This window comes from Polistes canadensis, unplaced genomic scaffold, assembly GCF_001313835.1.
Source record: "Polistes canadensis isolate GaletaPanama2010 unplaced genomic scaffold, ASM131383v1 scaffold_75, whole genome shotgun sequence".
Lineage (NCBI taxonomy): Eukaryota > Metazoa > Arthropoda > Insecta > Hymenoptera > Vespidae > Polistes > Polistes canadensis.
The window spans coordinates 124,932-151,190 of NW_014569622.1; the positions used below are offsets into that span (position 1 = coordinate 124,932).

Here is a 26,259-nt window from a genome sequence, read left to right on the forward strand (position 1 = left end):
CGTAAATCAGTCATTGCTAGTAATTCCTCGGCATTACTATGAATGCAAAGAGCCTTCAGACGAGGTCGGAAGTTACAAAATTCTTCCAGTTTTTCCTAGGCACCGAACATAATACTTTGATATTCTATAGAATATCAAATTACTATTTAAACAACGTTGAAAATAATACATTCTCGGGCATAGACACACACACACACACACACACACACACACACACACACACACACACACACAGCCATACGCAAGCCCTCCCCCCCAAAACAACCCATACAGGTAAAAAACATTTCGTTCTAAACCTGTGTATCTTTCGATACGATAAGAAACAAAAGATACAGATTTCTGTGGAAATTTCTATGAATATCTGTCTAACTAATGTCTAGAAAATATAGCCTGAACCTTTGCAAATCGATTTATAACTCGATAAGATATTTAGAAAAAAGGGTGTACTTTAATTTAATATAAGAGTCATTAAAATCTATTCACTCTCTTAGTATAAAAAATATTTACAGAAACTTTTCAAAGAAATATCAGAGATAGCAATGCTATAAATTGTACAACTTTGCTATTTCTTTGAAAAGTTTTCTTTGACGGTAGCACAAATAAGTATTAATGTGATTTATTCTGTGTAAAGAATCTTGGTCATTGGGAGTGAAGAGGATGATAATTTGAATGAAAAATTTAGAAAATGAAGATTAGAAAAATGAAGACGGAAGAAATTCGGTAAGTTGAAATAATAATGAAACGTTATAAACGTTTCTATGATTTACGATTCTTATCTTACTCTTTTATTAGATATATTTTCTCAAATATTAATACATGGTGATATCAGTGAGAGAGACGCGTAATATATAATTAATTAATTAATTAATTAATTATCAGACATCGAGATTCTCGCGAGCAAGAAATTTAGTTTTAGATTTTTGGCGAGAACTAGACATCGATATTACCATATATATATACAAAAGTACAAAAGCTTATAAAACACTGATTTCTATACAGCACGATTTTGTAACCTCCGTTTTTTTTCTTTCTCGTACATTTTCGTTTCTAAACGTCGAACTATATCGCAAACATTTGACAATGAAAAATTGTCCAATCAGTGTTTTTCTTTTCTAATTGAACGATAGAAAATTCAGACTTGTGAATTACTTGACACAACAAATGTCATTGTAGGCCCCTATTTTGTCAATATTCTTCACGTTGAATGAATAAACGTTGGGTTACAAACGAAAATGATTACAAATATGTATATCAATTCGCGTTTTGATTAATATCAATGTCGACGAAAACGTTTTTGATCCGTAAGACTTTTTCTTGGTCCGAACAGTTTGTTCCTTTTTTAAAGAAACATGAAAGCTGGTATGATTTATGTACAAATAACAAATCGATTCTTCCCGTCCATTTTTGAATCTTGGTGCTTTATTAGCATCTCTCTTTCTCTTTGACTTGAAAAAGCGAATAAAATCTATCTACGCAGTCTGTGAATTATTTTAGGAAACGATCAACGTAGCACCATCGATCGTGAAATATAATTTGTATAAAGACTCGTCATTTGAAAAATTATAATCACGAATTGAGATTGTTATTAATCATTAGGAATCTCGTTGAAATTCGAGCTTGCCCTTTTAAATGAGTTGAAAGGTTCTATTTCGATGAACTTTTCTTTCCATCTCTCGTGCTCCTTTCTTATCCTCGAATAGAAATAAATTATACGGTAATAGCCTAATGTCGTTCTCGTGAATCTTCTCTATGAGCACTGTGTCTACGTGATTCTTGACCACACGGTGTTACCGGTCTACGTTTAGATCTTTTAAATTTGGCTATGTCTTCGCCAAAAACATCTCCGGTACGAAGCGCAGAAATTAGATCGTCGAATTCACCTTTGTTGTCTCCTTGATTACCATTAGCTTCGTTCTTTTTACTTAACGATATACTATTTAATATTCCTTCACGAGAATTCTTTCTTTCGATTGTCCTTTTCCTTAACTGAACGAACAAAAAAGTCATTAAAAAATGTATTCTTATGGAAAACTCGTGAAATAAATTCTTTATTTTGATACCTCTTGTTCCTGTTTAGCTCGACGTTCTTCTTCTTCTATCTTCTTTCTCATGTTTTCAACATCTTGTCTAGCTTCGGCAAGTGCTTGAAGGAAATTTTCAAATATACCAAAGAATTCGTTTGGTTGTACACCTGCCGAGTCTTCCCCAAAGAGTCTGACAGCTCGGTCGAACTGTACGATGAAATGAAGAATTGTTTTTAAGGAATATTTTATTTATCGAATCGCGCGATAAAATCGAGATCATCCGTTCTTACTCTGGTTTTCATATCTTGGAACAAATCCTCAGCTTCAGCTAATCTACACGTGGCTTGTGCCTGGAAGTCTCTCATAGCTGGTAAGAACATGTCACCTTGCAATACCTGTGATTGACCTCGATGAAATTCTACAAAAGAGGAAAACGTGGTAATTCTTTAGTAAAGAAATCTAGAATATCGATACTCACCAATTTCTCTTTGAACGTCTTGCAAACCATTCTTTAAATTGGCTACTTCTTTTTGAAGATCGGCCATGCTAACTCTAGCAGCTGTTCTAACATGTGGCATATCTTCTTCGATGTCTAAAACTTCACGGAATCTCGATTCAAGGATTTGTACGAGATAATGCAAAAGAGTGGTGCCTTTTGAGCAAGATGATTTCGTATCGACTAGACGATTCAAAGAAGCTAATCGGAAGCCACAAGCATTACCGCGAGCGTTTCCGCGATTTACGTAATTCCCAAGGGCTAGAACCAGTTCTAACAGTTTCCTCAGTCTTCTAGATCTCGCAACTTGACGACTAGCTTCAAGAACCGCTCGCATCCTTGGAGTTAATTCTGCTATACTAGCTGAGAATTTCTTTTTATAATGCAACGATCTCAGTCTCTGTTCGTAATGAGGAACTCTGGAAGAATATTTTCATACAAAAAGAGGCGAATCAGAATAATAAGGAGAATAATAAGGAGAAGAATAAGGAGAAGAATAAGGAGAAGAAGAAGATAAAGCGACTTACTTGGAAATTTGATAGAGAAAACAATCAGCTCTATTTTGTAATTCCTTTTGATGCATGTCCAATAGAGCAGCTTCTTCCGACGATGGAATGTATTTTAACAATTGCTCGACCATGTCGATGTGTAATATGTTCTGTTGATCCATCGACAATATCGTCCTAGTAATCTCATTGTCGGACATTTTAAGTTTCGACAATAATATCGTACAATTTTGTGCTCTTCTCGAGTCGATTACCGACATAGTTTTCTTATTCTTTCCCAAGGTACGTAGATCTTCGATAGAACCTTCTGCGGATACGCCATTCTTCTGATAGGCACAAAAGATCTTGTCAATCGATTCTAGATCCATGACGTTGTATAATTTCGTATCGTCCAGCTCGGACCAAATCGTACCTTGGAGCTTTTGTTCGGGTATCTTCGACCAATTGAAGGATTTTAGCGGATTGCTTGGTTGAGGAACATTTTTCACTATCTCAACCTGTTAAAAGGATATAAATTAAATAAAAAAATCAGCTTCTACTTTGAAATGGAAATGATATTGCGCACCTTCATGGGAGCTGGAGCAGCTGGCATTAAACAAGGCGGAGGAGGCGGGGCCAAGGGCGGTGGAGGTGGCGGAGGTGGCATTGCTTTGGCTTCGACTTTTTCCAGGACCTCGTCGTCTACGATTTTTAAAGTAGCTTTGGCATCGTCCGGCAAACTTCCCGATGCTACCAACTGTTCCAAGCGTTTTCTCTCGGATTTTTCGTTATTAATTTGACGCGATAGAGTTTCAAGATTATCCTCTAACTCCGATATCCTCTGTTTCGTTTCTATATGCATCGAAGTTTCTTTTTCCAGACGTTCCTTGATTCTCGCTAAACTTGCCTCCATATCTTCCTACAAAATCATTTGATTTTAATCATCCATGAATAAAGATATAGTTAGAGATAGAACCTTAATAAAATATTCAATGTTACGTTCCATGAGAAAACTTTCTTTTATCTTCTTACCTTTTCTTGCGTTCGTAAATCGAGTTCTTGTTCTTTCTTAGCCAATCTCGTTGACATATCAGAATTTTCACGTTCCAATTCTTCAGCTTTCTTCCTGGCTGCAACTAGTTCCTCTTCTTTAGCCAACAGATGAACGATTTCTTTGACGTTGATATCGATCGGAGCTACGTCAGGATTTTTTGGTGTTCCCGATTCGTTTGATTCAGTCTGAAGGACGATTTGTTGGACGATTCGATCGAAAAGTAACCAGTGTTGGGGATGCGAGCCATAATCGACTGTAATGGAAATCGAACAAATGCAGATTAATAATATATCGGAATATTTTTCCAAATTTGTCTTTTTAAACTTACGCGGCAATAAGAGACAATGTTGTAACAAATTAAGAAGATGAGGATAAGCTGCCGTATGACTGAGTTTTCGCCTTAACAAATCAAACATAGCTGTGGCGCTTTTAGTGTCGACGTGCTCCTTCTCAAACTTCCTAGCCAATTCCTTCTCGTCCTCGTTTCTAACCATTTCAAAGAAATCGAGATGCCTATCGAGCGTCTCGTTCTCATATTTCCTCAATTTCTCAATAATCGGCTGAATGCCGAGCATGAGTAATTCGTATCTCAAATGGAGCCTAAACTCCAAAGTGACTTGACCAGGCCCGTAATTAAGTACGGCGTTGATGAATGACATTATGGCTGTTTTTAAAGAGAGATTGTCCTTGTAGATACCAAAATTTTTATCCAGATCATTGATTATACTTTGGAAACGCGTTCTCTCGGAATGATATTGTTGAAAATGTAACATAGCTTGTAAAACTTTACGATGACCGCCGGGAACCAAACATACTGCACCGAGTATCTCCAATACCGAAATTTTCGTTTTAATGTTTTCTGTTGCCAGCGATTGAGATATGGTATTGATCGCTGTGGGATGTGCCAGTACGTGTGCTCTGCCATTCTACCAAGGAATTTCATCGATAATTTATCCTATTTTTTTCTTCTCAGCCGATAAATAATGTCGACCGATTCGCTAGCTCTCACACTCACCGAATTGTTCATCAAAGCTTTTAAACAACCTATCACGCTCGTGTGGAGATTGCTATTGGCTGCCTCCACGTCCATTCTCTCTAAAACTTGTAGTAAAGCGTTCAAACCATCCAGTTCGATGAACCTTAGGACGAAGCTGTGTGGTTGTGTTCTCAGAGCTGTCTTCAGAGCTTCCACTTGGCGCATTCGTATCGCTGCTTCCTCTTCTTCCTCTGAAAATTGACTCTGAAATATAATAAGATTTTCTTTAACTACGAATATACACTATTTTTCTTCTTTTTTATATACTATACCTCGTGGTGCATAAAGGTCGAATGTTCATTTGAAATGCTAATTAAATTGATCTTAAAGGAAAATATAATGTAAATAACTTACACTGGCAATGGCCCTGATCCTGTCAATGTAATCGTCAGGATCACCGCTAAGATCAGTAGTTCTCAAGCCCCCATTTTCGAGCGTTCCATTTCCCTTTCTTGAACAATATATTTGCCATTTTTTATTAGCCGGAAGTGCCAAAACTGCTTGTCGATTAGCTTGCGTCAAATCGAGCTCGTCGACCAATTCAAGGAACATCTTGTTCAGTTCTTCTTCGGCTGGCATGGGCAAAGTCGGCGTCATTGCTTGAAGCGTGAGCGTACCAGTGTGTTCCACCACGCAGTACGTGATTTCCGGTGGCTCGTCATCCTGTCGAAAAATAACAAGGGCTGAGTGATTCGGAGCGAACTCGAATCGAAGCAGGTCTTGCAACCTTACCTAGCGAGTAACAATTATTTCTAAATAACTACAATCTTCCTAGATCTTTACGATTCCCACTTCCAACATTTCGCAGTTCCAACATTTCGCAGTTCCAACATTTCGCAGTTCCAACATTTCGCAGTTCCAACATTTCGCGTTTCTATCGATGAAAGTTAAGAAAGACAAAAAAAGTTCCTTTACTTTAAAGATTAAATATCCGAACCCAATGTTGACATCCTTAATAATTTCATCTTTTTTATCGCGATCAGAATTAGTTTCAGGCTTTATTTTTAAATGGAACGGTGATTGGAAAAGATGGCCATGCAGCAGTACCATCTCTTGGAGATGTACATCGTAGAAGCTTGCTCGTTCTATTCGATCGAACAGAGGCGGGAAGAAAGGTCAGGAGACCGGCTTGGGCGCTGGATTCCAAAGTTACTTTCACACGTGACTAGGAAATTATCTATTCGCATTGGTCGTTCGCGATTCTTCGATTTATGTCGTGCGCGACCACGATTACGTCTTCGAAGAGCCGATCACAAATCCAATGGTTCTTGGGTTCCTCGACCTCGATCCAAATTTTCAAACTTATTCAAATGTTTAACATAAGTAAGTATTTTACTTAAAACAAAAGAAATTATACAAAGGAAGAAAAAGGATGCAATTAAGTCGCATTTATGATTACAAACAAAAGTGATGATGATGATGATTAGAAACAATAGATGATTCTTCTCGAGAAGAAGCTTCCTAAGAGTTGGACATTTTCTAGAAAAACATTTACAATTAGAGTACATAAGTTTACCGTTCGGTTTACGATATGATTTAAGTGCTTCTTGGAAAATCCATTAAGCGTTATGAAGGGCGAGAATGAAGGAGAAGAGAAGATAATATAGAAGTAATTATACTTCGGCGATTAATATACTCATTTTAAATACGGAAGAGAAGCTTTTATTCCACCTATCCAACCTAGGAAGAGGTGAAGGATGGACGAGAAAGAGGATAGTTTGTCAAGGATCGCGGATGGAAGCTTCTTGTTTTACGTGGCACTCGGTATGTAACGTGACGGTAGATCGATCTAATAGAATTTATAGGCTTCGTGTACGGGATTCATTCAAGGACGACTGGCCTTTGCCGAGTTCATTGACGCCCTTTTCTTTTTCTTACTTTTATTTCATTCGGAAATTATGATCGTTGATCGATCTTTCCGCATTATTCAATATATCATTTAATTAAAAGATTCTTTTAAACAATATGTTATCGTATAGTATTAGGTTGTCCCATAAGTTATTTCTCGCAAAAGAAGCATCATTCGTTATGCTTCATTGCACATGCTAAAAAAAAAGTAATAGGGCAAAGGACACTGCAGACGAGATTTGCACCTTTTATGGGAGTGTTACTACGACTATTAGAAGACTATTGAAGTCGCATCAAAAAAAAGGAACGAACTTATGGGACAACCTCATGTATATACAACGTGTCTTTTAGTAGTCTAAAAAAATGCACAGAGCCTTGACATTGGAAGGTGTCTCTCAAGTGTAGCGGATCACGTGCCGAGTACATGATTTTATTCGAATATTTGTATCGGTTTCGATTTTGAAATTTGATTTTACGATAGAAGATTGTCCTTTTCCTTGGCTACGATTAGACGAAGCTGAGTTAACTAACAATAAGTTTGTCTCTCTCTCTCTCTCTCTCTCTCTCTCTCTCTCTCTTTCGTTTTCTGATAAGATAAAAATCGTTGATTAAACACACGCGCGCAAACTCGTTTTTATTTCCTATCTCTTGAACGTATCATCTCACTTCTCTGCAAAATCATTCAATGATAATTCGTTGCATTGTAAAAAGAAACAAAAAGAAGTTAGAGAAATCGCATAGTTTGCAGTTTAAGTCAGGAATGCGGAGATGCATACCAAGATATTACAACGTAATAGCGTTCTAGAAAATAAACGGATACAAAGAACGAGAGGAAGAAGTAGAAGAAGAACTTTGTGGATAGAATATCGATGAATGATCGACGAAGATTCCACGCGGATTTTCCTCTTTGAAAAAAGATTTTCGAAAAGGAGAAACTTATACTCGATTGAGATTACGTTGGCATAATCGTCTAGTCTTTAGATTATTTCATAAATATATATTAATGGTAGAGAGATAAGAAAACATTTATTAGTATAGTACATTCTGTGTAACATACTAATGTTATCAGTTGCTATCTTATATATCTACTACTACTAATTATAAGTATACTATATGATAAACTTCATTTACATATGATATACTGTCAGGGATACATATTTAACATATTTATCTCATTTAACGTTATATTATATTAATTTTCATACCTCTTTTTATTCGTGAATTATTTATTGTATATTGCGCGCGTATATATATATATATATATATATATATATATAAATGTATATCGAATAAAAGAAAGAAGAAAGTAAATGAAACGTAATGTTTCTTAAGTAGATTTACAGGAAGTAAACTCGTGTACTTACTTGGAGGCAACCGCAAAAAGACTTCTTCACTCTCGATGGCATCGTTTGACAGCGGCCGACAAATTCCTTCAGTGGTTGTGGACTCTTTATAGGACAGCTCGGAATCCTCTAAAGGTATGTAACAAAAGCAACACGTTATATTAATAAGTTTTTATTCATTTACTTCTCTCGTAGCATTTTGTGGTATTCTCAAGTCAAGATAAATCAACTCTTATAGATTGCAGCCTTTTCGATACCGACGAAAACTCTAGCGTTACAATTTTTGTTCATTCGATTTGAAAATCAAGATTAAATCGAAAATCGGCATCGTTCTTACGTCAGGATGATATCTAGTCGTATAGAGGAAGCAGAGAAAGAGAGAGAAAATAAGGAAAATCTTGACTCGCGGAATTGTCAACGTAACGTTACTTTTTCTTTCACTTTTCTACGATATACACCGAGTCTAAAAAGTACTCGCAAGTTAGAGGTTTTTATTTCAACGTATATTTCTTCTATAGTGTATTTTTCAAATATTAATCTATTATATGTATAAATAGACTTTTGTTATTTTGTATACATCTTAGCTAGGAAAAATGATGAGATAAACAAGTTTAAGAGTACTTTTAAGAGCACACACACACACACACACACACACACACACACACACACACACACACACACACACACACACACACACACACACACACACACACACACACACAGACACACTGTATATCCTCGAGGGAAAGAAAATCTTTTCTATCACAACTATAGCGCAAAAAACGTTCACCTACTACATAAGAAACCCATCGACGCGGAGGCGTCACGGGTTCACCGTAACTCTCGATATCCCTTTCTTGATTCGAAGTCATTTCAAGCGAGACACTTGGAAACGTTTTTTAATACGAGTTTGTCGTATGCTCGAGCAACAATGAGTTCTTTTAAAGCATCGACAAGCTTATCGTGCTAATTTCTTATCTCTTAAGTAAAAAAATACAAAAAATATACTCACGTACATATACGTGTAGGTAAGTAAGTACATAAAGAAGCCAAATGTCAGCAGCGTTCGCGATTTAGTCTCAAAATGATGTGAAAATCTTCAAGCAAATTGTTAGATACCGATATCATTTATTAGAAATTAATTTCGACCGATCGGCATTTTTTAAATGAAAAATTCTTTTACCAAAATACCATTTGCAATATTAGATAGTACGACTAATATATAAATTATTAAATAGATTTACGTAATAATGGAATAATTTATTATCGGTTTCTTATCGTACGTACCTTGAACTATTTGTTCTCTACGTTACACATACATAATTTCTGATCGTGTTAAATCAGTAAATGGAATTAGAAGTCTAACCTTCGAAGGTATTCGATTAAAAACGCTATTGATTACTATCTACCTATGATTAGGTTAATACGTTTGTATTTTTTGCGATTGTTTCGTTTTCGCGAAAATATTCACAAGACCGCAAGGATGTTGTTATTCGTCACGCAACTACGGACTAGCGAACTACGAAAGAACTCGACTGAAAATAGACAAGAGATAGAAAAGAACGAGTGAAAGATAGTGTCGAGGAAGAAAGGAGGACTCGCTTCTTAATTTCAACTTGTCTTGGTCTATTATTATCCTTGTTGTTCTTCTTGTCGAGTATTTACGAAAGAATGAAGAAAAATAAAACGCTATAGACGAAAATAATATTATTTTATATTTCAAATATACTCTTCATTTATTTATGTTGGTTATCATAATAATTGATTGGATAAATATCTGTTTGCAAAATCGATCGATCGATCGATCAATGTGTTTGGATAAAATTGGAAAGCAAACATTGTGGCATCGACACGTCGCATACCGATCGGCAATTATTCCTGTTCTATTTTCTATTTCGCGTTAATTCTTCGAACAAAAGAGCACACCTGGGCGGCATAAGTCTACACGATACACGTACGATAATGTAAGTTGAAATTATTTTATGTTAACATTTTATTTCAATTTCATAAATATTTAAGAAGAAAAAGTTGGACAAAAAAGGTACTACAAGTGTTTAAAATATAAAGGTTAGATAAAGAAGAACATCGACAGTTTGGTAGATCACGAACGACGTTTTCTCTCGTAACTTTCGCTCGAGCGAACGCATCGATAATTATTAAGAAACAATGGCTTCTCTAAATCAAACTATTCGTCTTGTATATTAATCATAAGTAGGTTTTGTAACGCATCGGAAAGTTTGTAAGTACGTACGTATGCGAGACGAGACGTGGTTCCTTCTTACGTTCGAAGGAGCACCGTGATTTTTTACGTAATTTGCGATTGCCCAAGCGAGAAGTTTCCTGTTCGTTCGCGTCCTCCTTCGGATCCTCGTTCTTATCTACGAACAAGTATCTACGATATTTAATATCATGGGGAAAAAGTAGAAGAGACGCTTCCCAAATTACAATAAGCAAAAGTGCAATTGCAGGGAAATTTGGAACGAAACAATCTCTACTGGAACGCGATGTAAAAAATGTTTGCAACGTCTACGTAACGGGTCTCTTATTAGAAGCTTACGCCGGCTGAACGTTTAAATATCATTAGTTAAAATTAAGCTTAATAATAGAGCACGTTAGACGATAATGCAATTAGGACACGAATTAGATGTCATTTCATTGAAGCGAACGCGTTTCCTCGTTTCCAAGCGAGTCTCTCCTCTCTCTTGGGACCAATTGCATTCTATTATAATTCGAAACTATGTGTATATAATTCGATTAGGAACGTATTACATTACCAGATTAAGCTTGCCCATTTTTTCAAGGACAGTGTCCATGTTGAATCCTTTTAAATGACACTTTTCCTTTCGAGAAAATTGTCCGAAACACTTAACGATTGAAATAATAGTTGTATTCATAAAATCACATATTTAATCGTGTTAGTTATATTCACTCGCGATGAGATATTTTCAAAATGACTTATCTAATTGTTCTCGGAAATTTCTTCATTGAGATATTCGAAAGATCGCGACGGTTGAACTAGCAGAAGATCTAAAGGAGAGCAAGAATATCGGTTCCCCTTGCTCGCTCGCGATCGTAGCTTCGACTGCCAGGTGAAAAGACAACAGCACCTCTCGTGCAGCCTACAGGTGGTTCTCCCAGGTTTACCTTCGCAAGGAAGGGGGACCTACTTGGACTCTCCTTTGATCGGGAAATAACTATGTAGTTTCTTCCTTAGCTTTAGTTCCTCGAGATGTACCTTCCAAACTATCCTTTCTTTTCGATATTTTTCATTCATCGAATAATCCTTTTTTCTTTTTCTTTCCTTCACTCGATTTATCTTCATGATGCTAAATGTTCTAGCAAATTAAATGGAAAGTAACTTTGCGTTTTGTAAAAGGTTGGTTAAGCGAAATCGTTTAGCGAATCGTTGTTGTCCTTGTTCGCCACGAGATACCACAGGAGTCTTGCATCGGAATGCAATCTTGTCTCTTCTAGCAGCCGTTGCAGCCGCCGCCGACTGGTTTTTCACAAAGAAAAATGTAGCGTACGACCGCTTCGGGATATTTTTTCCGACCCTTGTCTTCGGATTAGGAGAGGGAAAAAGGAACTAACAATAAGTTTATTGCCATTCCTCGTGGTGGATTATCGACCTTCACGACGATTCTCATTTTCGAGTCTCTTCCGCGATCGCGGAATCGACCAATCCATATATTTCGCTTTTTTTATTTGTCCCCCCCTGTGGGTCGGGAATAGAATATACCCATAGTATCCCCTGCTTGTCGTAAAACGCGACTAATAGGGGGTTCGGTGTCGTTAACGCAATTCAAACAGATCATCTTGTTTCATTTTTGGAAGAAGAACAGTGCTCTTACATTTGAGACATTGTGTTTGTGTTGTTTTTACTATATATATTTGTCGTTTTTTTTAGCCTATAAGATGTTTCAAAGAGACACCTTTCACTCGAGGAGGAGGAGGAGAGGTGGAGGTCGGTCGCCCTTACAGTATCGAAAGGACTGTCCTTTTCGACCTTGGGTGGTCGACTTGTAGAAAGAGAGAGGGAGAAAGAGAAAAGACTTGGTATTCCAGTACTTTCGTATACGATCTTTAACGGCCCATCATTTAGAAACCGTTCGACGTAGTTTTCTTCCTTCTCTCTGTCCTTTTATACTTCCTTTTCTGTACGTCCATTACGAACGTCCGTACGTCCTCCTGACCCGACTGAGGCTTCTCTCTCTCTCTCTCTCTCTCTCTCTCTCTCTCTCTTCATTTGGCCCTCGCCTCTCCATTCTCGTAGCTTTTCTACCATGATCGTTTTTATGGGTCGAGCATAACGGTGAGATCGAGTCGAGTTCATGGCACAAGTTTGTTCGCGCTATATCGTCGAGTGTCATAGGTCAACACTGACACATATTCAAATCGATTACGTTCGGCTCGAATTTAGAGTTTCTATAGATTTACAATATTCCTTTAAATTTATGATTAATCGTTTTTACCGTTGATAAAAACGAATTGACAGATATATATATCTTTTCTGAATTTTCTTCGAATTTGGAGAAAGACGGAAACGGAAGTGGAAGGTTTCTCCTACGTCGAAGTCATCTTTTTACCCGCATACGATTCCATGCGTGACTTCTTGATAGGTACAGACATTGGTTTCACTTGATTATTCAGACAACTATTGTACATTCTTCAACTATAAAATGTACTTATTCGTTTAGTGGATTTCGAGTTTTGAATTTTCTTAATATTCTACTTTCGAATTTGTTCCAGAATAGTTTTGATTTTCAAGAATTTGTCCTTTACATACTTTGACAATTTATAATATTGAATAGTAAATAGGAGATAAAAATAGTGTTCAGTTTGAGTTAGATAAATCGTTGATAAATCATAGTTTATTCAAGAATTTGACAAATTTTCAAGTTAAAATGAAAGGAGAAACGTGTTGGAGTGCATCGAAACGCGTTCGTTCGACTGGTATTCAACGTAGGTGTTTTAAGCGTGGGCTCATTCATAGATCGCTTCTCTATTCCACTCTCGTTCGTAACTCTTGTACCGTTTCTTACTAGTCGAAGGAACAAAGAACTCTCTTTTTGTTATATACCCATTAGACTTTTTTCAAATTTTGACTAGAAACAAATTTGCAAAGTTCGACAAGTTATCGACAAGTTTCGAGACCATATGTATACTATCCAAATAGGTCTCTTTGTTTCGTATAATAATGTAGCTTTATAAAGGAGAAGAAGGTCTTGGAAAATAAATGGAAGGAAGGAACGATCGACGTGCCGAGTCGCAAGAGTACACCTGTTGCTCGATAAAAATCGTGGCACACTGACCCGAGAGTGGCGTTTTAGAATAAATTTAGTCGTGTGGCGCGTCCGCCATTAACGGTGTCGAACCGTTCTCGCTTATAGGAGACGCATTTTAATTTGCCAGACGCGAACGAAAAGGTCGAACGTGTTTCTTTCTTTACGCTCCTCGAGACATTGTTTCATTTGAATCCTACTATCGCGTCAACGAGATTCGAAAAAGGAGGAGCACGTATGCGTCGTTTAGCTCTCCACTCCTCCTTCATCCCGTTAGAAACACCTTTGCAAACTCGAATCTTTTAAACTCGTTTGAAAGTTTTCCGATCTTGTCGTAGCGTACGAATTATTATTCTGCGATATTTCATTCGACAAATAATTATTAATATTAGAATCTCAATTTGCTTTTTGGTTTTTATTAAAAGTAATATCAATACGCGATATTATTAATGAACGATTAGTCGCTAGGAAGTAAGACAAGCTTCGAACAAGTTCATTATTATTAATAACCAATAAGGAACACACAAAGTAATAAGAGTACATTATCTTTTGGTTTTTCTTTTTTTTTTTTTTTCAAGCAAAAGATAACTACCGTTATTCGAAAGTAACGACTTTGCAATATCGCTACAGGACAGCGTCCAAAGTGAGAGCAGGTGTGTACATACATACGCGCATACATTCGTACGCGTGTAAACCGCGTTCCTGCATAAAGCAATCTCGACAAGAGTTTTCTATTATCCCTCAGCCAAATTCATTCGAGCGACACTTTCCTTTTAGATTATTTCTAATCTTCTCTCAATTTCCTATAACTTCTACTAAGAAATCTTATCATTAGGGACAATCAATATAAAAACATCGATGGCTTGTTTCTTCCTTATCTTACATTTCATATTTTGTGATTTCATTATTCATTTTTCTATATTCTCACGTAGATATACACGTGCCGTATTAGAAAAGTATGAAATTTATTTTGCGTATAGGTAAATGACACGCGACACAGCGAATTTTGTCTAATTTTCTAATCATCTAAGAGGAGAAGAAAATTTACAAAGGAAGATACGGCGAACCGACTAACTGTATGAATGCGAGTATCAGCAAGCTACAAAAATCTCGGCATACTGACCTACTAATAGCCGATAAGAAGAAAAAGAAGAAGAAGGAAGCAACAGTCAAAAGTAACGCTTGTGATTAGTATAGGTAAACTCGTCGATAAATGCACCGCTCTAATTGCCTCGATTACGTTGCCATAAGTAAATGTTTAAAAAAAGTTTATTATGAAAATACGCTTTGACATGATCGATGATTTAATCTCGATCCGTTATTTCGTACTTACTCCTGCGATTTGGACTAATTATTATTATTTTAATAGTACTATCATATTTCATTTGGTTATTCGATGTTTCTATTTATTAGTCTAATGGTCAACGGTTAGCATATATGTATATGCGTATATCCAAGCAGTCTTAGACGAGCTCTTCTCTTTCTCACAATCGACTTACGTTTATCGTCTTTGGAAAGCGACAGGAAGTTGGAAGAAGAGCCGATTATATGGCGTTTACGCGATTGCGAGACTCGTAATAACGTTAGATCTCTTTCGTAACGATGTTTACTGTAATGGCTTGTGTAAATTGGACGGGTTTTGGTAGTCTTCCGTTACAAGTAACAGTTCATTTAGTAGCAGTCTTAGTTATTATCTAACATATTATTATTTTTCAATGTAAACGCGTATATATAATTGAGAATTATTTCAATCTTTTCGATTCATTTATTTTGTTTTTATTAGAAAGTATTTCAAGACCAAAGTTTCTTTTCAAAGAAACTCTTATTTTAAAGTCTACCCTTCGAGTTATACTCGTTTTCTCTTTCTTTCATCGATCTTGGTGACCCTACCTGCTACTCTAGACTTACCCAGCGATGATTTAATTAACAGAGAACCCTTTGAGTATTGAAGCATCGAGGGTTGATATTCGGTATAAGATTACCGCTTTACTCATCCGTTATTGGATTCTAAGTATATGTATATGACTTGCCTCCTTTCGAGTTCGAACTTTTACGAATTTTCCAAGATGTAATTAAACATCCTCCCCCTCCTCCCCCCTCCTCCCCCCTCCCCGTTATTGACTTTGTTCATATCGAAAAGAGACATTGTGTATTATCGATTAGATTTAGAACGCGAAATGAATTATTTATTCGCTTGTTCTGTTTCGATACACGTATTCACGAATCATTCTGTATTTTTCCGTACGATTTTTTGCGTCCCAAAATTCCAAATAAAATTTGCAACGTGCCAGGAATATGAGATACGTGCATGAAAAATCTGGCGAAAGAGGACATCGAAAGAGAGGCGTGGTGTTTAACGTACAAGCGAAACTATATACGCAAGATTATTTTTATCAGCTTCATCTTTGTAGATGGTAACTTTCTTCGAGGTTCGTTATTCCTAACGCCAACTCTCGTCGTCTCTCTCTCTCTCTCTCTCTTTCCCTTTTGCGATCTTTTCTTTTATTTTGTTTTCTTTGATTCACTGATCGATATCTCGTCTCGTTGAGATTTTCGAAGATCCAGGCCGATGCAGTTCAGAGATGGGTGGTATAACCCGGTTACATCGTAATTTTAAACTTCGATTTGCCTTTTGGGAACCGACACTGCGACCTTTATCGACACTTCCGAAAACGGTCACGCTCTGATTTTCCCATCTTCCAAATAAATCAAATTGAACTTATTTAAACTGTCAAAGAAATATTTGTAAATATAATTATAAGCGTATAAATTAGCGGAGAAAGGGCATTAAAATAACTTTCTTTGCGAAATTTGAGTCGAAAATCGGATCACCCGGAATATATTCGAACAGAGATCTTTAGCACTTTAATCTTATCTCCATTTAATAGTCTCTTTTATGTTCTCGCCATACGATAGCCATGCCTTTGGACGTGTGTACTTTGGAGTTGTAAAGAAAAAAAAAGAAAAGAAAAAGGGTTATCAATTGGAGGGAGACTCGTCTGCTGGAAAAAAAGAAACTCTGGTCTTTTTGTCGTTTCTCTTTTCGTTAACTTTGTATTTCTGTCCGAGTGCGTGCGCGGCCAAGTGCAAATGACTCTCATATCGGAAATAATGTTTTTTGTCGAGAAAATCTCGCATATGCATATAGAAAATGAGTTGATACGCATATAGAGATGCACGTAGGCAATGTACTCCCATCGAATAGGAACGCGTCCCTGATAGATGAGACCCTGAAAAACGGATCCTCGATCATCATGGTGAGCACGTAGAAAGCGACCGAGTACGCAGCGTTGATTTACGCACGCGCCCGTTACACGTGTGTGCCAACCAACAAAATCCATCTATACAAGACTTAAGTCATTGTCAGTTACGGTTTGGTATTACGCGTTACTTGGGAAAAATCAATTGAACAACTTTTACCGATAAAGTGTAGGATAATAATATAACAAGGGTGTAATATCGTATATAAGTTTGTTTTCTGTTACGGTAATAATGAGGCGCAGCGAAATACAATAGTACATGAAACGGACACACCTTAGAGTGTGTCTCCGATTGCTATAGGAAGGGCCGACGAATGCCTCGAGAAGAAAGCAAAATGAAAGGTCGTAATATTTGTGTGTACTTGTATCCAAGTATTCTCTCTATTACATGGGTAAAATGAAAGTAGAATAAATGAAGCTCGACGAAAGGTTCGAAAGACGAAGATTCTACCGATTTCATTATCCCCCATTTGTGAACAAGTTAATACGCAATTAATGCGCCGACGTAGAGATCTCGGTGATGTTAAATTATGTATCGACGTTGTAATAACGTCCTTTTTAAGTATCTCTTTATGATCATTGTCGATGTCGGAGAAAGCGCCGCCAAGCATAAGTTCCAATCGAAACCAACAAAACTTGATATGCGTGGCTAAATATATACCTTGATATTTTCGACCGACGACGATCGTCTCATTTGGAAAAATTATGCGTCGAACGTTTATTACTATTTCCAAAAGTCAAATTTCAGTATTTTTAGAAGAATTTTATAGACACAATATTCGACTTAAATTCATAAGTTTTTTATTCAACATTTCATATTTTTACGTCTATAAAGGTGAAAGATGCGACGCGTCCGGTAATAACTATGGAACTTTTCTATTTTTTAAGTCGGACGATAAGCCCAAGTAACTCGGATCTTAGTCAAAGATTTATAACTTCCTTTTCCTCTTTATCTTTATTTATTAAGGGGAAGAAAGGAAAGAAAAGGAAATGATGACTTCCTCTTTCGAATTGAATCGTGATTGCCCACTTTTCTTTTCGTTTAAAGCTCGCAATGTATTTAATTGCTGCAACGTCGGATCGTCGTCATCTTCCTGCTTTTCGCAACGTTACATAAACCCTAAGATCATTTTTACCTGAAGTCACGGAAAGGCATTTATTCGTAGAACTCGCATGATCTTGGCGCACAAACACAACAATCACGTACACGTATAGAGATTCATAGAAGGTAGGAATTAGAGCATGTAGGCAATGTAGATTTGCACAAATTTGTCACGTCACACACACGTAGATTAATTTGTCATTTTCGAGGCGAGACATCGATCGAGTAATCGTTTCAGTAATCGATGACTCATAAGAAACGTGTATAACAAGCGAAGTTAGTCTCCACGTGGCTCGTGATTCGAACTACTGCTCTCTCGTATATCCTTCCTCTCGATCTCTGCTCGGTTCTTTCTCTGTTGACGCGTGCGTCTACTCGACCGATCGAAACACGAGGGTAACTCGGTGGTACGACGCCCTACGACGCCCTACGACACCCTACGGCACCCTACGACTTACTGAGCAGACCCTCGTGGACCAAACATCTGCTCTCGCATGGGCCTCTCCCACTGCCGCATCGATCTACCAAAGCCCTACGCCATATACAGTATATATATACGTCCCTTTTATACCATTTCTACCAATACTCATATTTATAATCGATAGTTGCGTTTCTTATTGAACAACAAACGAAAAATCATAGATAATATTTATGAATACTTAATAGGATAGGAAATATGTTAGGCAAAAATTTGATTCTAATTCGATGCAGCGAGTTGACACCGCACCCTTTCAACAGCTACATGTACATACACATATACTATAACATGGTTCGTGCCCATAGCAACGCGTGGCATCGTAATAAGAATGGTTTCACGGTTTATTAGGGACGGGTCAGTCGTAGTGCCGTTTGGCTAAATGCATCGCGACACCGCACAAAGAGAGAGAAAGAGAGAGAGAGAGAGAGAGAGAGAGAGAGAGAGAGAGAGAGAACAATGGAAAGGAGGTTAGCTAGAAGGAACACTTCAACTCAAGTTTCCCAGTTTTCTAATACTCCAAGAGAGTATGCGAATAAGAGGGGGCTTGAGAAGTGCGTAACACTTGGTTACGAGACTGAAATTGTAGTAGAGGGAGTTGGACTCCCTCAATTGGCAGCAATTGACGACAATTAGGGTCTCGCCGACTACGTCGATCCGTGATTTCACATTCGGTTGCGAGAATAAAGTCCATAGCATGGACGACGATGCCTTTGTATTAAATGCCGTGTCCTCTCACCCTTTTATTTCTTTACGAGAGGTAGACGTTGCTAGCTGGAGAAAGATGGAAAGAGAAAGGTTCGATGTCCTTGAAAGGTCCGATTTCTCCCAAGAAGGGTTGACGCTTGCCGCTGCCACCGCCGCCGCCGTCGCCGCCGCCGCCGCGTGGATCCCATAAACGGAGATCCGACTTTCCGAGAAATCACGGAGCCAGATTCCTAAGGAAGAAGAAATAATCCTGGCTGCGGTGCTCCTCGTATATCCAAACGGACAAAGGAAATCTACCTTTCGAGGAAACATTTGTATCTTATTGACCAGACTAATTTCGCCTATGTGTTCATTTCTTTATTTATTTATTACGATATAAGGAAATAAGAAAATCGTATTTCTCTAAAATTGATTAAATTAGATAAAATTGTCGGTGAGTCAAATTGAAGTAGTGTACGGTAGTTTGTTGAAAGAGATCTATTGTCGCCTCTGAAAATTGATCGTCTTGGAGCGTTCGCAAAGTACAATATTTTGGTATACATGGCGAGGCCATGACTCACTCGAGAGAGAAACACTCGAGCCAGCCGTTTCGTCGCGGTCCATTTCCAAAGGTACGTTCACACCGAGAGAATCGGCCTAAGGATCGATAACCTTTGACTTATCCCTCAATTTGTAGTGTTTTTTTCAAGTGAAAACTTCTTTAGAATCGTTATGATTTGAAACTCGATGAAACACAAACGATGAAACGGAAATGAGGAAACGACATTAAAAAGAGACAAACATATACACATCTGTAGGATTTAGCCTGCGAGAGAATGAGATAGAATACAGTATACAGTGTTTCCTGTTATCTCGGTCGCCTTTTTGTACGGTGCTTCCTAACCTCCCCCCCACTCTTGTCTACCAAGCGTTGCATATATGTGTGCTCGTGTGCGCCTTCATATTGCCGTGTCTCGAACCGTAGAGAGAAAGACGTCGTGTATTAGGGAGTATAGTATTTATATTGTACAGCCTAATACTTGCTCTGGTCCAAACTATCGGCTATCTTCGGCAAAGTTTGGCAAGGTTCGGCTCTCTTGTCATCGGGGTGGAATCTGGCATAGGCAATCGAGTACGCTGAACAGAACTTGGAGGTTCTGGTAGGTACGATAGGGCCTCAAATGTCTGTATAATATGTAACGTAGTATACATAATATAAAATGTAAACATTCGTCTCATTCTCTCGAAGTTTAGTTTTCTAATGGTTTCACTTGTACCACGCGTGAACTGTCCGCATGTACACATTTTGTTTGTTTGTATCGCGTTGGCCGAAAATTGTCTTCTTCGGGATTAATTGTGAGCGAAGCTTAAGGATAAACTGACAGCTGCGGCGAATAGGCCACATGGCGCTGTTTGCTGTTGTCCCGAGATGCAGGGGGCGGCCTATCATCGATTTTATCGCGTCGTTTCGCTAACGAAAGGACGGCCCCTTGATTAGAAGGCACGCTCGTTTTATCGGTCGATAGTTATCGAGAGAGAGAGAGAGAGAGAGAGAGAGAGAGAGAGAGAGAGAGAGAGAGAGAGAGAGAGAAAGAGAGGAAAGATTCGATCCTATTCTCGTTCAAATGCTTTTCTTCCTAGCGCGTTATTATTTTAATCGCCCAACGACCGCCAACATAGCGTCCTTGGTTCTTCCTTCCTACGAAAATCTACCAAGCGGAAAGGCATGTACGAGGGCAACAACCGATCTATGGACCGAACGTACTTCCGAACACCTCCCGTATCGAGATTATTCTCTTTACATTCCTTACACACGCGTAGTAACTTCAATAATATTTCTTCAATTTATTTATACACATCGGGGTTTGACCGCGTCATCAATGATAACAAAGTTATTCGTATATTCGTTGGAGATTAAAATGTATTTTTTGTCGATTTAGTTGACTTTGGACTGTTGACGAGAAGGAGGGGAACATCCGTGCCGCTTAGTCGCAGTCATTCTAAATATTTAGAGAAAGTCTTTGCCCCGGCTCGTCTTTTTCATAAACCACGCGTTATGACGCGAGTCGTGATATATTTCATAGAACGCTTTTTCTCGTCTCCCTTTTTTTCAAAAAAATTCTTTGGGAAAGATTCGTGCTAGTGTATCCGTCGACACCCTCGGTTTTCGCTCGAAAACTATTTTCGGAGGTATACCTATATAAGTACTCTTATGCGCGAATGCGTATCTTTATCGAGCTAACACGACGCCCTTCAACTTCGATCGTATAAACTAGTCCATGACGTCAGACCTCGAATAACAGAATAAATTCGGTCGCGAATCGTCGCGCGAACTAACATACAATAAATATTCAACTATTTCTATACGTATGTGTCAATGACTTTTGTACTAAACATTTGATTCGTCTAATGTTTAGACTATTTTCCGGAATAATATGCTTTATCCTCATTGGGTTTGATCATCGCTCGGAGTGTCTCTGCAGGCGGCTGCTAATCCGTAAAATCGATAGAGGGTGACGCGCGATAACTGTCGCGTTTGCTATATGCCTAAGGTCATTCGATTTGCGTAAATCCTAATCCAGGTCACGTTCCTTTTCTAAATCTTATTATTTCTCGTTATAATCGAGAAATAAATTGTGTGAAAAATGAGAAACATAACTGTGAGATATATACATCGCGTCATTAAGTTAACTCGAAACTCATCGCATCAGAACGAGCAACGAACGGTGCATACAATACATGCATATAATACAACGTACGTTCGATTCTCAATGTACAGTTAGGTATGTACTTGATGCGTTGCACGCTATCTCGTTGCCGTATTATCGTGCATCATTCTATTATATTATTACACCTATTCTACCTGCGCGAACATATTTTTAATAAAGGACTTATTTTGTATATTCGTTCATTCGTAGATGCGTAAATAATGTAGGATGATAAGTTGTCGATGATCACTGGCAACCCGCAGACACTCAATTATATCGAAGGAAATGAAGAGGGAAGAGAGAAAGATCGATAGGAGAGTAGAAGCGAATGAGAAAAAAAGTCAGAAAGAGAAAGAAGAAAATAATTGAACATCCCGTCTCTCGGAGAAAGGAGAGAAGGCGCGGCTTAATTAGAGGAGTCGTTTTCGCACCGGCTTTGCATTTCCCATTTGCATTCCCCTTTGCATTCCCCCCCTGCTCGGTCGTTGCTCGGAAAACGGGATTCTTTGAGAAAAAAAAACAAAAAACAAAAAAAAATGTCTTTCGCTAATTCTAAAGTAACGACAAAAGAGGTACCTCTCTTTCTCCCTTTTTCCTCTGTACGTAGGCAGTCTGTGACATTTCCAAATGTCAACGTAATATCTCTCGCAATATACTCTACGACCATGAATTGTCAATTCGTTCGAAGAGTTCTTTTTTCTAATTCGATACGAACTTTACGGACGAGGTAAAAGATAGAAGAAAGAGGTAGATAGAAAGTGCGTAGCCTACCTGGTCCTCCGAGCGTCCACGTCCCTTTAAAAGCTTAAAGACCAAGCCCCATCGAGAAGAAAAAGAGGGAGCGTATTAAGAAGAAACTGGTTAAGAAAGGGGTCGGGGTCGGGGCAGGAGGCCGAGGGAGGGACCGGGGGGTGGGACCAGGGGGAGGAGGAGAACGAGTCTCGCGATCCTCCAGGAATAGTCGCGCGGGCGTGCGGGCGTAGGCGTGCGTGCGTAGGCGTAGGCGTGTATCCGCCCTTCGTGAACGACTCAATGACGTTTCGAGAAACTTGCCAAGAAGAGAATCCATTCGCAATGAAAATTTGCTTCGGATATGTAGGAATTGTATGGGCAAATACGAACGACGTTATATTTCGGTGTGTTCTCTCCCTGTGAAAAAATGAGCGTACGTTTACGCGGCACCGATCAATACAAAACGAAAGAAGGTTTCTCGCGGAGAAAGCTTCGAGGAAAAAGATTCGAGAAGGGATGCGACGCGGATGCGCCGCGGATGCGCGCGAGCTTCACTGTCGCGAGGAGAGTTACTTTGCGAGAGCAAAGCCCTCTTCGTCGACGGGAGTTCCTTTTTGCGCCGACGCGGCCGACGCTTGCGTCGCGACGCCGCCCGCTACGATAACCGCTCGAAACAATCGATCCATCGATAATACTACCGATTCAGGTTATCTCTACGAAATGACCAGAGACGCTATCAAAGTTTACGCCAGATTAAAGCCGCAAAAGGATCGCCAAAATCTCTTGGTATTTTCCTCTTTAATCCTAATCATTATTATTATAAAAGCCTTCTCCCTTCATCAGAAATATCGCGTACTTCGTCGACCGAACGATCGCGAGGCGGACTCGTTGGTGTTGTTGGCACCTTTTAAGGTCGACGAGTTTATCGATCATCGTCCCGAATCATGGATTTTTTCGTAAGTGTTCCTGTAAAAAGCACGAATGACTTTAATAAGGAACGATTATCGCGTCAGGTTTCACCGTATCATCGAGGAGGAAGCCAATCAGCAAGACGTCTTTGAGAATATCGGTCGACCTGTGATCGACAGGTGAAGAAAATTCCATTAATCGATAGATTTCCTTTTCACATGCTTCTTTATCTTAAATTGTACAAATAATTAAAGCGTCCTCGATGGTTACAATGGTACGGTCTTCGCCTATGGTCAGGTTAAGTAATTCATTTATTCTTATTATTTCGTTTCTTCTCGAAACATTGCGATCGAAGATATTTGAATTTGTAGACAGGTAGCGGCAAGACTTATACGATAACGGGCCAAATTTCATCGAGCAAAAGCCAAGGTATCGTGCCAAGAAGTCTTAGTTACCTTTTCGACGTCATTAAAATGGTATATAGTTTTATTATTAAGTTTAATATTTATAAACAATGATGTATAACGATTAACTCTCTGAAGCATCCGGAAAACATTTATTCCGTGGACGTGGCTTATCTGGAAATCTACAATGAATACGGTTACGACTTGCTCGATCGAAAACAGCAGCAGCAGCAGCAGCAGCAGCAGCAGGTGCAGCAAGCTATGCGTTTGGAAGATTTACCGTAAGTACGCGGGTCTCCTTTCTCGTAAAAGGGCTCCTCTCTTTCGTTGCGTATCGACATTCCGTAAGAAACTACTCGGTTGAGATCCATTTAAGGCTCTTCGCTAGATCTATTCCCAGTATGAATATGTAGCAATCGGCTCGGGCACAAACTTGGCACGAGTCCTTTTGCTTCCTTCTGATCGAATCTAGAGAATTCCTTTCGTCTTTTGCCATATTTCCTTGTCCTAGTTCTTTTTTTTTTTTTTTTATCAATGTTTAACCTCCGTAGACGCGTCAGGATCCAAGAGGACGAAAAGGGGAAACTGCATCTGAAGAATCTGACCTACCATAATGTAAAGAGCGAAGACCGGGCGATGGAGTTGTTCCTTATCGGCGACTCGCGTCGGTAAAAATATATTTCGTATTTACCGACTCACATCTCGTTTTTTATGAAACTTTAACCGACTCGATTCGTAATGATTCGATTAGCGTTACAGTTGACACTCCTACGAATCCGCAATCATCGAGGTCTCACTGTATTTTTACCATCATCGTGTCGATAAAGCAATTCGGCGCTAATCGTTACAAAAGAGCTAAAATGCATTTGGTCGATCTTGCAGGGTACCGCATTTCGCATTTGATTTTTCCTTTGCCCCTAAAGGTATGCAACCCCGTTTGAACGGCCGCGTTTTTAGATCCGAACGAGTTTACAAGTGCGCTATTAGCGGGACCGTTTTGACCGAAGCGAAACATATTAATCTGAGTTTGCACTATTTAGAACAAGTCATAGTCTGTTTGAATCAGGAAAATTCAGGTCACATACCTTACAGGTATATTTCCCTCTTTTTTAGATTCATTCAAATTTCAATAATAACATTTTTATCATTTGCAGAAATTGTTTATTAACCGCTATTCTGAGAGACAGTGTCGGTGGAAATTGCATCACGACGATGTTGGCTACGTTGAGTATATCTTCTGCGAACCTTCAGGTACAATTTACTTCGACGCTTCTCTGTTGGTGGTCTGAGAAAAGTGAATAAATGAATGATATAGTCAATTTTACGAACTTTAGGAAACTATATCCACTTGTAGATTTGCTCAAAGAGTCGCTTTAGTTAGAAACGAAGCTAAATTGATATTAGATCATGATTTGGATAGCGAGAATAAACTTTTACTATTGGAGAATGAAAAACTTCGAAAACAAATCGAAGAATTAAAACATACGTTATCCTCGCAAAACAATAGAGATCTTTATGAAGAAAAATTAGGTTATTATAAAAATTTAGTAATGCAAAGAGATCAAGAAATTTGTATCCTTTTTCAAAATGAATTTACTTCTTTATCGGACAAATAAATATTTTCCGTGTATCATTCTTAACTTTGGCAAAGCTGTGCTTCTCGGTTTGTTGAAAAAAGCCAAAGCTAAAAAAGATCAGCCAGAAGGCTTGAACAAAATGTTAATAAAATCTAAATCGAAAATAGGAACACAAGAAAATATGGGCAATAGTAAAGAAACGCATACAGGTACACGATTAGTTGGAAATGAAAAGGACAAATTACGTATAAAACGAACGATTTCAGCCGAACGTTTGTCAAAGACAAATAAATTACTGGAACCTATAGGAAAGCATGATGTTGAAAATAATACGCTATTCGAAAGGAAACGTTCTTATTTATTAGAAAAATCTGTGCTAGAAAAATCGATAATTGAAGAAAATATTGAAAAGAAGGATATTCCTTCCAACGATTCGTCAAAGGAAACTAATTCGTCATTTAATTTGGATGTAAGTAATGTAGAAGAAAAGTTAGAAACGAAGAAAATCGATGAAAATGTAGATAATTATATCCCTTCCGTACATTCCAATGGGACAAGTGTAAATGAATTTTGTAATTTAATAATAAGCAACGATACTCTTCTTACTAATTCCATAACGAGCGACGATCAGTTTGAAAAAAAACATATCGTAGAAACAATCAAATCTAATAACCCTGATAATGATTTAGAGAAAAACTTACCATTGACCGGTGATCCAGAGATCGACGAAGAGATCATTGCGTTTTATAAAGCTAAACGATCTGGTGGAATTTATTAAATACAACAGTTCCAACATTTTACAACATATTTTTCTTCCAAATGAATACAAATATTCAC

General features: G+C 38.2%; 2 protein-coding genes across 4 annotated transcripts; one reads left to right on the forward strand and one right to left on the reverse strand.

Moving 5' to 3' along the window:
- Positions 1–762: 762 nt before the first annotated feature.
- On the reverse strand, positions 763–23,027 carry LOC106786503 (disheveled-associated activator of morphogenesis 1). Of its 3 annotated transcripts, none has more exons than XM_014747965.1 (12): positions 22,572–23,027; positions 8,308–8,415; positions 5,450–5,758; positions 5,075–5,299; positions 4,388–4,985; positions 4,038–4,312; positions 3,592–3,924; positions 3,048–3,523; positions 2,503–2,939; positions 2,315–2,442; positions 2,061–2,231; positions 763–1,986 (listed from the first exon to the last, which is right to left on the reverse strand). In XM_014747965.1, exons 2-12 carry the CDS (start codon positions 8,347–8,349, stop codon positions 1,723–1,725), a joined length of 3,258 nt encoding a protein of 1,085 aa, XP_014603451.1. In that variant the 5' UTR covers positions 8,350–8,415; positions 22,572–23,027; the 3' UTR covers positions 763–1,722. The 3 variants fall into 3 exon arrangements, with proteins under 3 accessions (XP_014603451.1, XP_014603452.1, XP_014603450.1); XM_014747966.1 differs by lacking the exon at positions 22,572–23,027 and adding an exon at positions 17,965–18,500; XM_014747964.1 differs by lacking the exon at positions 22,572–23,027 and adding an exon at positions 11,061–11,937.
- Positions 23,025–26,231, forward strand: LOC106786505 (kinesin-like protein KIF6). The gene is made up of 11 exons (XM_014747970.1): positions 23,025–23,488; positions 23,546–23,620; positions 23,696–23,738; positions 23,813–23,917; positions 23,984–24,126; positions 24,397–24,513; positions 24,597–24,728; positions 24,803–24,937; positions 25,000–25,096; positions 25,180–25,417; positions 25,497–26,231. Exons 1-11 carry the CDS (start codon positions 23,049–23,051, stop codon positions 26,198–26,200), a joined length of 2,229 nt encoding a protein of 742 aa, XP_014603456.1. The 5' UTR covers positions 23,025–23,048; the 3' UTR covers positions 26,201–26,231.
- Positions 26,232–26,259: the final 28 nt, after the last annotated feature.

Bases quoted from the DNA above. Each gene is read 5' to 3' on its own strand.
- LOC106786503 (XM_014747964.1), bottom strand. From the start codon at position 11,180: ATGAATACAACTATTATTTCAATCGTTAAGTGTTTCGGACAATTTTCT. The intron at 5,759-8,307 runs GTAAGTACACGA...ATTTTTCGACAG, and splicing joins CTTTTTGCGGTTGCCTCCAA to GATGACGAGCCACCGGAAAT. The intron at 2,940-3,047 runs GTAAGTCGCTTT...ATATTCTTCCAG, and splicing joins TTTCTCTATCAAATTTCCAA to AGTTCCTCATTACGAACAGA.
- LOC106786505 (XM_014747970.1), top strand. From the start codon at position 23,049: ATGCGACGCGGATGCGCCGCGGATGCGCGCGAGCTTCACTGTCGCGAG. The intron at 23,621-23,695 runs GTGAAGAAAATT...AAATAATTAAAG, and splicing joins GGTCGACCTGTGATCGACAG to CGTCCTCGATGGTTACAATG. The intron at 25,097-25,179 runs GTACAATTTACT...TACGAACTTTAG, and splicing joins TATCTTCTGCGAACCTTCAG to GAAACTATATCCACTTGTAG.